This window comes from Octopus sinensis, linkage group LG20 (genome assembly GCF_006345805.1).
Source record: "Octopus sinensis linkage group LG20, ASM634580v1, whole genome shotgun sequence".
Taxonomy (NCBI): Eukaryota; Metazoa; Mollusca; class Cephalopoda; order Octopoda; family Octopodidae; genus Octopus; species Octopus sinensis.
In genome coordinates, this window is record NC_043016.1 from 20,313,021 (window position 1) to 20,325,220 (window position 12,200).

General features: G+C 33.8%; 1 protein-coding gene across 3 annotated transcripts in view; it reads right to left on the bottom strand.

The window, feature by feature from the left end:
* The window catches only part of LOC115222615 (WD repeat-containing protein 20), a 132,583-nt gene that overhangs the window by 24,040 nt on the left and 96,343 nt on the right, over positions 1–12,200 (bottom strand). For all 3 annotated transcript variants that reach the window (XM_036511734.1, XM_029792918.2, XM_036511733.1), the window contains one exon: positions 3,289–4,542. In XM_036511734.1, coding sequence (XP_036367627.1) covers positions 3,289–4,542 — 1,254 coding nt within the window. The remainder of the gene's footprint in view (positions 1–3,288; positions 4,543–12,200) is intronic.

Sequence of the window (12,200 nt, forward strand, 5' to 3'; positions counted from 1 at the left end):
GCCCCCGTGCCGCTGACACGTTAAAATGCTCGAACCGATCGTGACGATGCCGGACCCTCCGGCCCCTGTGCAGGTGGCACGTAAAAAGCACCCAATCCACTCACGGAGTGGTTGGCGTTAGGAAGGGCATCCAGCCGTAGAAACTCTGCCAGATTCAGACTGGAGCCTGGAGCGGCCCCTGGCTTCCCAGACCCGGTCGAACCGTCCAACCCGTGCTAGCGCGGAAAGCGGACGTTAAACGATGATGATGATGATGATGATATATATAAGTTAAAATTCAGAAAATAGAAATGAAGCATTAATATAATTTATTAACTGCAAAAATTCAACATGTTCTCTTACAGCTGTTGTGTTTTTGCCCAAAGAATTAAATTCCAGTAATTTATTTGCCCAATAAAAATGTTTCAATTACTGGAATTGAACTCTTTGGGCTAAAACGCAACAGCTCTAAGAGAACATGTCTAATTTTTGCAGTTAATAAATTATATTAATGATACATCTCCATTTTCTGAATTTTAATTTGAATATTTATAAACCAAGATTTATACTTTAACCTATCATTTTAAGAATATTACTATTCACAACAAAATAATAGGCAATAAACCAGTGATTCATTGGATATTTTTTATCCCTTAATGAAACTATTTAAATCTCTCTCTCTCTCTCTAATATATATATATAGACATGCACATATGTATGTGTATATATATATGAGTATCTCTCTATATATATACACACACATGCATCTACACTTACATACATATACATGCACTCATACATACACACATAAATTTATACACATAATACATATATAAATATAGAAATGGATTTCAATGTTCATCTTCATACCTACAAGCATAGATAGATAAATAAATGTGATTTTCATAGTTTATCCAGTAAATATAACTACATACATACACACAAACATATGTAAGTACTTGCATATAAAACATATATACTGATATATAAAAATATCCCTACTTGAATCTACATGTATAACAAACAAACAAAAAAAAAAGTAACAGATATGTATATACACATGTATACAAAAGGCAATATCCTCTAAGGTATTCAAATTAAATGTAAATATATGCACCCACAAAATATATACACAAATGTAAAAATAATAGTACATAATTGCACACGTGTATATATATGTTTCCATAAGTATTGAAACATACACATACTTGTATGTACACATGAACTTAGTCAAATACAGATAACACAACCAACATATGGATACAGATTAATTTCTCACACCAAATCAATAACTGGAAAAACTTGTCTACCTAATAATAGGTAAAATATAAAATACCAAATATAAAGTATAACATAAAATACAATAAAATGCTAAGGATAATAGAGAAATACACTTAAGGAACCCTAATAAAATCAATCAAAAACTAAATACGAAATACCACAATTAGTCTGATAAATAATCCTATTGATCAATAGATTTTATACAAGAATGCTCAATATAAGAAGCAAGCACCTAACTATGATCTCATCAAATTTGTTAATCAAGTTACCCTTGCACCTCAAAATAGCTAGTGCCTCGTTACTGCATATTGTGCAAAATCTGCCAACTCCATTAAAAGGCATTGCATATTTTAGATCCATAAATTCCACCACACTTCTTAATTCCAGATCTGAAATTTTAAGAAAATGCAAACACATGGAGAAATTTCTTTTGTCAAACTGCACACTACCCTCTCTGGATTAAACATGCTGTTAACAGACTTTGGCCTCCTTCTTGTTGAACTATTCTATACCTGCTATACTATGATGATCAACAAAGGGGATGCAACTCTTGGTTTTCCTTTGTTTTTTTTTACCGCTTTTATTTGTTTATTGTTTTCTTATTCTCCCTTTTCTCATTCCACCTTTTGCATTCACCTTCTGCTCACCTTTTCTTGTGTTTTCTCACAGACCAGCATTCTTTTTTGGCTTTTAAAATAAGACCAGCCATGTTGTGTATTTAAGCCTGAAGGATTGCTTCGAGACACAAGGCATGATATATAAATCTGCTGAATTTATTGTGTTTTCACAGCATAAAACTATTAGCAGCTAATGTTTAAATACTGTGAGATATTTATCTCTCAGTGGATGCAGAACTTCTTTTGTTGATCCTACTAATAAAAGAATAGTAAACTACATATATATATATATATATATATATATATGTATATATATATATATATATATCATCATCATCATCATTTAACGTCTGTTTTCCACGCTAGCATGGGTTGGACGATTCGACCGGGATCTGGTAAGCCATGGAGGCTGCACCAGGCTCTAGTCTGGTTTGGCAGTGTTTCTACAGGTGGATGCCCTTCCTAACGCCAACCACTCCGAGAGTGTAGTGGGTGTTTTTTACGTGCCACCGACACAGGGGCCAGAGGAAGCTGGCAAACAGCTATGATCGGTTGGTGCTTTTACGTGCCACCGACACGTAATATATATATATATATATATATATATATATATATTATATATATATATATATATATTATATATATATATATATATATATATGAAATGTATGTGTGTGTGTACCCTTGTCTTGACAGAATGTAATAGGTGTAAATAAGCATTACCATCATACAAGTAGTGTTGTTCATTACCAATTTTTTGTAGTAACATTTGTGACCATAGGGGAAATATTATCTTATTCAGAAAAGGTGAAAGCTGGTAATAGGAAGGGTATCTAGCTGTAGATAATCTGTTTCAAGAAATTCCATCTACTCCATGCAAGCATGGAAAATGGACATTAAATTATGATGATGATAATGCTGATGTGCATGTGTATGTGTCTATGCGTGTATGTGTGTGTGAGCGTGCATGTGTCTGTATGCATATGTGTATGTTTGTGTGAGTGCATCTTTGTGTTTATCTCCCATACTACTTGACAACCATTGTTGGCTTGTTTACTTAATCATTTGGCAAAAGAGACCAATGAAATAAGTACAAGACTTAAAAAATAAATGAATTAGGTATTTATTAAATTTACCTCACATAAGTTGTCCCCAAAAGGTAAGTTTGCATACTTTTACTTATAGCCTTCTGCCTCGATTCGCTAATCCCGTATTGGGAGATATGGTGTTCCATTTCTCACTATACATAGGAATAATAGTAAATACAACTAAAATAAAAGATGTGAAACAACTTAAAATTTTAACATAACTATTGCATTTATTATAGTGTTAGTAGTAAATGGTAACTCCAAATAAGAGAAAAATATTTAATCACTTAGCCATGTCAAAAAAATATTTAAGTGAAACTTACCACTTTTCCTGGACGAGCCCATGTGTAAACAAAACCTTCCTGACATGCAGTAACAATGCATTCTTCTCTAAAAACTAAAGCTGTTAGCCGTTCATGTGCTATTTTTTTAAATATAAGAGGTTCCAACATAGGAATTTCATCTAAGCGTGGACAAGCTGGAGTTCCAAGTAATTTTAAAGACTCATCAATAGGCCGAACACTGGTTTTCAATATGCTTACTTTTTCACTGCTTCTGCCAGCTAAACTTAAATTTCTTTTGTGTTCCTTTTTTTCATGATCCTTATCTTTTCTATCTCCAAGAGACAGTGTGGCAAATTTAGCAGTGATATTCACAGATGCATTTGGCAGAGAATTTCCATCAACAACTGGTACCTGTGTGTTCAAGGAATTAGATTTTTGAGAATTTGGTAGACTATTACAACGGGACATATAATTAAATGCATTTGGTCCAATAATGGTACTTGTCCTTGTACGACCTACAGGTTGCTTAAGAACATCCTCTGTCAAGTCCCATAAGCATAAAAATGTATCCTGGCCAACAGAACCAAAACGATATGACGTAAAATTTGTTGTCCGAGTGTCAGAAAAACTTTTATTTGATCCAGTCCTTGATCGATTTAACACACTAGTTTCATGAACAGAGTTTTCACTTTTCCCTTCATGGTTATGTAATGTCCCATAATGAAATTCTTCATCACTACCACTAAAATCACAGCCTTCTGTATCAGAAAAATTTGATGTGTAAGGATCAAAGGCTACTACATTAACCCATGACCGATGTCCTTCTCCTCTACAAATTACTTTTTTTTCATGAAATGACCAGACAGTAACTAAATCATCCTCTCCACCAGTAACAAGATATTTGCCATCAGGAGACCAACATACACAAAGAAGTCCACCAAAATAGCTTTTCATAGATCCAACTAAGTCCATGGAATCATAGTTGAATACCCTAAGATAACCATCCTGTCCAACAACAGCTAAGAATCGAGAGCAAGGAGAAAATGCAAACTCATTGATAGCACCTTGTCCAACAAGCCAACGATATAGTGGATTCCGAGTACTTTTGGTCTTACATGTGTATATTGAATATCCATCTCCCTGTTTGAAAGGCTGATAGTGAGGAGGTGCTCCACAACATGGGAGCTCTTCATTGTATACATATATTTGTCCACTTGCATGTGAAACTAGAAACTGGTTTCGAGATCCTGGAATCCATTTAATACAAGTAACTTTGCTTTTATCTATTAATCTCTGAAATAAATAAAGAGAAACAACATTACAATAAGGTAAATCAAGATAAAAAATACTTCAAAGTTTAATAACACAAAATGAAAATAAGTATACAGGGTGGGGCTAGAAAGAAATTAGATAACATTATACGTAATGATACCAGTGGTACCTGCCCTAGATATAGAAACAAAGAATGGAATAGAATACAAAGAACTTGTGACAAAGCAAACAGGGTGAACACATGATATAAAACTGACAAATATCAAGGAGTGATGTTTGTAGAGGCCACAGCCCATGGAGAACTAGCCCGTAGATTTAGAAAAGCTCTGAAGGAGACCAAACTCAACATTAAGATTGTTGAAAGACCAGGGAACTCCATCAGATCACAACTATGCTGGACGTACCCCTTTAAGAATACCATATGCACCAATGATAACTGCATGGTATGTAGGATTAGCCCTGGCATTAACTGTAGAACTCGAAATGTAATTTACAGCATAAGATGCATAGAAGGTGCTTGTAAGGACATGAACATGACGTACATAGGAGAGATGTTTAGGAGCATTGCGGAATGAATAAATGAACATCTAAGACAATATGACGACAGAAAACAGTCCTCCATACTCTACCAACACGCCAAAGACCACCATGGAGGTAACTTGGGTCAACTTGACATCCGCATCTTATCAAAGACCCAACTCAGACAAATACTGGAGTACATCCTTAAAAATGAAACCTCCCCAATATTAAATAGGAAATATACATAGTAAATATAATACCTCCATACCCACAGTTTACATAGGTAGAGTAGAATAGTTAGTGGACTGTTAGGTAGATAAATGTATGTGTATGTGTGGGTGTGAGTGTGTGTGTGTGTGTGTATGCACCATTTTTTTTCTGTATGTAAGCATATAGATATGAAAATAAACAAATCAACATACAGACAGATAGGTACATAGGCTATAAGAACAGACACGGATCCACACATATAAAGATGCACATCCATACATACAAACATGGTACATAGTTGCATAACACACACACATACACACACACAGACATGCACACACAAGGAGACAGAGGTGCATACATATACAAACACATGCTCACACACGGACATAGAAAATACACAAACACAGACATGAAAGCACATAAATATGCAGGATACGTACATACAGATGCACATACGTACATATATACATATGCATACACACACACATATATACATACATACACATGCAAACACACACATACATACGTACATGCATGTATAGGCACACACACACACACACACACACATACACATGTGCACAAACAAACAAAAAGGAACGCAGTGTAAATAACGGACAGAGTCAAAATTGTTGAAAAGGTTGCAAGATGCAATGAAAATTTTAGGAAAATAAAAATAAGAAAAAAGTGGAAATTTTACCGGTGAGTGTGTTAAATTATAAGGCACAAAAAGGAAATGACTCTCCCCAGACACAACAGAATATGCTTCAACACACGAACTCATATAAAGAATCTTGCAAACCAAATCCAAAAACGAAATGAAAATAATGTTTAGCATTATTTAGTATACATTACTCAAAGTGGATATACTGTAGAAAGCTACAAAACCATTGCACTCATCTTGAGAAAGCTTCTCATATAGATGTATTAGTAGATGAAAAACATTCAGAAGTGGCTGTGAAATTACTAAATCTGGATTTATGTGTCTGTGTACATCATCAATGGCAAGGATCTACTATCAACTACATGCATAGAAAAATTTAACCTCTACTGTTGCAAATAACTAGTGGGCTAGGTAAAAATGGAATTTGTTATTGATAATAACAAACTCCATTGCTAATTTGTTACTACCAATGGAAGCAGTATTGGTTCAGAATAGCATTCTGTATATCTTACTTAACATGGATATGATTTACAAAGCCAAGCATGCAGTTATTAGTGGATACTTGCCACTGATGATGTATAAAAACACAGAAATTTGGGTTTAGCAATTCCACCACTGCTACAGAACACTTCTCACCTACTACTGATACCATTTTTTGCACTTTAGCACAATAATTCAATGTAAGAATCTTTCTTATGAAGAATACTGCATCTTTGTGGCTTTCCACAGTATATCCATATTATGTAGGATTTACAGAATGCCATTCTGAACCAATACTACTTCAGTTGCTAATAACAAAAATGTAATTTATTGGAAAAAAATAAGCAAATTATATAATAAACCTTTAAGAAAATATGTAGAGTAATTTTCTTTTTTCTTTACGCTTTTGTTAATATAAGAAGAACTATTTTAACTAAGGGAAAGCAAAAGTTTCTTTATATGGAATATAAATAGATTTTCACTAAAATGCACTGCTTGTATGTAAATAATGAATTATTTTGAAAAAAAAAAAAAAACGTTACATAAATAGGGAAAAGTAAGTTGCAAATTTGAAATTTAAAAGGTAAATACAACAGACTATTTCATAGTTGTTTGAATAACAGAAAGCAAGAAACTTCATTTACTGTTGTAAACTTGAAAGTATTTATTTCATTTATTGTCACCTTCAGGTAGGTTAAAACAAAATGACAAGTATGTTAGTGCAAAAGACTAATGTAATATAATGGAACAAGGAAATGGGTATAAAGTGAATTTGAAGAGCAGACCTCAAAATAAGCCCATTCTCTCTATTCAGTGTCATGTCATAACTAATGAATATATGATGAATGGATATTGTCAAATTTACAGGTAACCTGAGCAAAATAACATAATACTACCCACTCAATAATATTTCCACATTTGATTCCCAATTCTAATAATTTTCATATCTAATTATTTCTTTGTATGACGGTGCTCACTTGCTTAGTAAATATTGCTTTCATTATTCTATCATAGCCATAATCTCTCGTTTTTTAAAAAATCAATCTTTTATATATATTTATTATTAATAATTGGTAGAACTTACATAGGTGTGCATAGCTAGCTAGATGGATGGATGGATGTACACGCACGCGCGCACACACACACACACACACACACACACACACAAACAAACAAACACAATTCTGGCTGGTGTGAGAAAACATGAGAATGGCATTTCCTTACTTTTTCAAATATACCCAAATTTAAAATGATGTAATATAACAATAACCTTCATTCGGCATGTGTTGAAATATGCCAAAACAATTCAATTCCACACAAAAATATGTTACATTACATATAATTTATGTGTTAATTCTATTTACTGAAACTTGCTAAAAAGCATATTTTGCTTTAAAGTAGTGTCTCCTTGTAGACACAATTGTCAGTAATCATACTGTTTCCATTTTTCTCAGCCAATATTTTACATTAGCCTTCTTTCGAACTCTAGATAATGCAACATACAGCTGACCATGCGAGAAGAATTGTGTCGGAAGATATATTCCAATTTGTTCAAAAGTCTGTCCCTGTGCCTTGCTGCACGTCAAGGCAAAAGCTGGCTTGACAAGAAATAGAAATTCCATTTCTTGAGATACATGTGGTATTCTTGGGATTAGCAGAGTTGATCCTGCATAAGGACCAGAAGCAGCCTCAGCCTCAATAACATGATCATGTAAACTGACAATAATTTAGCATGTGCCATTGCAATGTCCATTAGTAGCATCTAAATTTTTCAGAAACATTATACATCGTTTTTTTCTTCAGTTTGAGAATGTGTGGTGGAAACCCTGATGGTGTAAGTTTGTTGATGAACTCTGAACTTCTGTATATTTTTAGCTCACCAGGGATCCTGGTCAACAGAAAATCATTCACAAATTGTGCTGCTTCATTTATTGGAGTAACAATGGCTGTATTGGCAAGCCACACAAGATTTGTGAAATTATTTTTGAGATCAGCATACATACAAAATCATATAGATCTGAAAAAGAATCACTTTCAAGGCAAAAGTCATTGGGTAGTTTGATTTTGAATTCATTAACAAACTCAGGAAACTGATAATATTCTTGAAATTGTGTTCCATATCAAAGTTATATAGCTATTTTGTGTAATAGCATGCATTCATTCAACACAAAATCACTTTAAAATTATACCGATATATTAAAAACATTTAAATTTTAATGAAAAATATTCTTTTAACAAACTCTGGAAACTGATAACATTCTTGAAATTGTGTATCATATCAAAGTTATACAGCCATTATTAAATCATCATTAATGAAAATAGAAGTGAGAATGAGAAACTGTTACAAATACAAATGTAAAATGTTGCCTGCAACAAATTAATAGTGTTAATTATTAAACATTAAAATATACTCCACAGTGAATGCAATGAATATTTAAATTTATGAAGAACTGGATGCAGTGAATGCAATGAATATTTAAATTTGCAAGAATTTGGAGTTTAAAAAAATTCAATAATCTTCAGAAACTGAAATTATAGGAAATTTCTTAGAACATGAATTTATAAAAATATTTCCAGACGGTCAAGCTTTTAATATTGCTTTCTTTTAGTACTTTTAGTAATTGTTACATACTTAATAAGCAGCTTTCTGCATTATAGTATACATACACAAACATGACAGAAGTAAATAGACAGCCTTATAATCATTCAAATTTATTAAAATCTGAAATTATACATTCAAATTATTTATTAATTGTTATAATGTGAATATTTAATATTTAGTAGACATGCCCTTGCATTTTTCATGCAAGGCATGTTACTGATCAGATGACAAATATTCTCTTGCAGAATTTCTTGCCAAGTTTCATGCAGCAGTCTTAAAAGATCTGGCTTTGAAGATATCTTCTTGTTCTTTTTATGAAGTGTTCTGTCCATTATGTCCCAGAGGTGTTCAATAGGGTTCTTATCTGGTGACTGGCTTGGCAGTGGAAGCTTTTTAATACTATTCTCATCCAACAAATCTTGTCATTTTAGCCATGTGACAAGGATCTCCATCTTCCATAACTAAAGAGTCTTCTTTAATCATTTCACCACTGGAGAAAACTGAAAGGAGTTCATTCTGCAATATGGACACATATTTATCTCAGTTTATGTTTCCCTCACACTCCACTAACTCTGGTCAACCATTGCTCCAAATTACTCCTCAGACCACCACAGAATAGCTGCTGTGTTTCATTGTTGGCTGCAATCTTCTCACATCAAATTCTTGATCACAGAGTCTCCAGACCCACACTCGACCACTGTCAGGAAATACAGCAAATCTGGACTCTTCAGAGAATATGACAGTGTCCCAAAATGCTAGTGGCCTCTCCACCATCTCACTGGCCTGATCTTTTCTCTTCTTGATGTTGTTCAGGACAACTACACTGCTTGAGTTTCCATATAGTACTTGGATTACTTTCATGAAGTTGTTATTGAAGTTGGAATTCTTCATAGGTTGTCACAAACCATTATACCAAACATAGTCAAAGGTCTTTTTAAAGTCAATAAAGTTGTGACAGGGGTGTCAGGGTAGAGAGAATACTTTGGTTTTCAGCTGCAGCATCCTTAGGGATGGATGGGTATACTGGGTCTCACCTGATTCTCACTTTGGCTTTGAAACTATTCTCATCCACAATCTGGTAACTACTCCTGGGTGCCACCAAGCATTTCTAAGCCCCAATGAAATGCCATAATAGACACAGAATCAAACAATATTACACTTTTTTTTATTTAAATATATGGTTCTGAAAGTAATCATTTCTATGTTTCTAAATGCTTTCTGAAATAAACATACACTTCAGTTTAATGGCTTTGAGTGTAATGCTTGTTATAGCAGAAACAGCTGTAAGCTATGAAGTTGATTTAGTAATCCCTGCTCCCTTGTCATTCTTTAATTTATATGTATATAGAAACACCTCTCAGTTTCCCCCAAATCCTTGCAACCATTAACCCTCCACCCTTTCTGATCTTCCATTCAACACTCCCTTCTAATCACTTTTCTGCTTTAGCATCTCATCAGCATGGTCTTTAAGCCTCTTTCTGGATCCACCCAGCCATTCATATATATATATGTGTGTGTGTGTGTGTGTATAAATTTATGCTTACCCAACATATAAGTAAGCATGAATTTGCTTCATACTGACAAATATATTCCTATCCTTCTCATCATACAACCACTTAACACTTGTAATAAACCCACCTCCCTCTCTGCTATTTTCCCACTCAGTCAAGTGTGCTCTATAATCTTGTAAATTTCAAGGTAACCTCACTAATACTGGTGCCATGAAAAAAGCACCCAGTATGTTCTGTGAAGTGGTTGGTGATAGAAAGGGCATCCAGCCTTAGAAACCATGCCTATACAGAGAAACTGGGGTAAAACAAGGTCCTTCAATCTGACGTACCTGTCAAACTGTCCAGCCCAAGCCAGACGCTACATTGAAGAGGCCAGGGAACAGAAGAAAGAAGGAGAAAGAAGACATGCACTCAACACCAGCTTCCATACAACCACTACACTCTCAGAGTTGTTGGCATTAAGAAGGGCATCCAGCTGTAGAAACTTTGCCAGATCGGATTGAATCCTGGTGCAGCCTTCTGGCTTGTCAGCCCTCAGTCAACCCATGCCAGCATGGAAAGCAGACATTAAATGATGATGATGATTATATATATATATTATATATATATATATATATATATATATATATATATATATATATTATATATATATATATGTATGTATGTATATATATTTATATCATCATCGTTTAATGTCCGTTCTCCATGCTAGCATGGGTTGGACGGTTCAACCGGGGATCTGGGAAGCCAGAAGGCTGCACCAGGCTCTAGTCTTATCTGGCAATGTTTCTACAGCTGGATGCCCTTCCTAACGCCATGTATATATATATATATATATATATATATATATATATGATCAGTGAACAAGTCACAGTTTCAATGTGACGAAAATATTCTGACACAAATTAAATTAAATGTTGAAGTGAATCTAACAGTTTTTGTGTGTTCTTAAATGGCTTACAAACATCTGCCACACTGCAATTATATATATATATATATATATATATATATAATATATATATATATATTTATGTTTGATTTTGAATGAATGAGGATACAGATATCATACTCATACCTCTAAGAAACAAACACATACAAACATAAACAGACATACATAAACATATACATACTAATGCCTTTATTACAAATCCTCAGTAAAATACCAGTGCTTGTATCAGCCTGAATACTGACAAAGACCTTCAAACCATATAATATAAATGCAAATTTATTGATATGAGGTTTTTACTGAAGTATGGCAAAGGAGATTGTTAGAATAAGTACCAGAATTTAAGAAATAAGTAACGGAATTGATTTGTTTCAACTGAATGTCCCAGCATGACTACAGTCCACTGACTGAAACACGTACAAGATAAAAGATAAATACTCATGTATGATATACCTTTTTATACATTATACATGAATGTACAGACATACATACATGAAAATATATTATGTGCGTGTGTACATGATAGTGGCAAAGAGTCAAATTGAGTGCTAAACACCACATTGGTGGATAGATACTTTATTTCTGGATTTTGTATAATAATTTCATGCTTCAGATGACACAATGCTCCACATTGAAAATAGTAGAAAAACTATCTCCATTTTGGACTTGGCTACATGGGATTTCACAAGACTACAAATCATCGATGATTGGAGTAGTGACTACAGCAGTTAGAGCTGATGTGAGTGA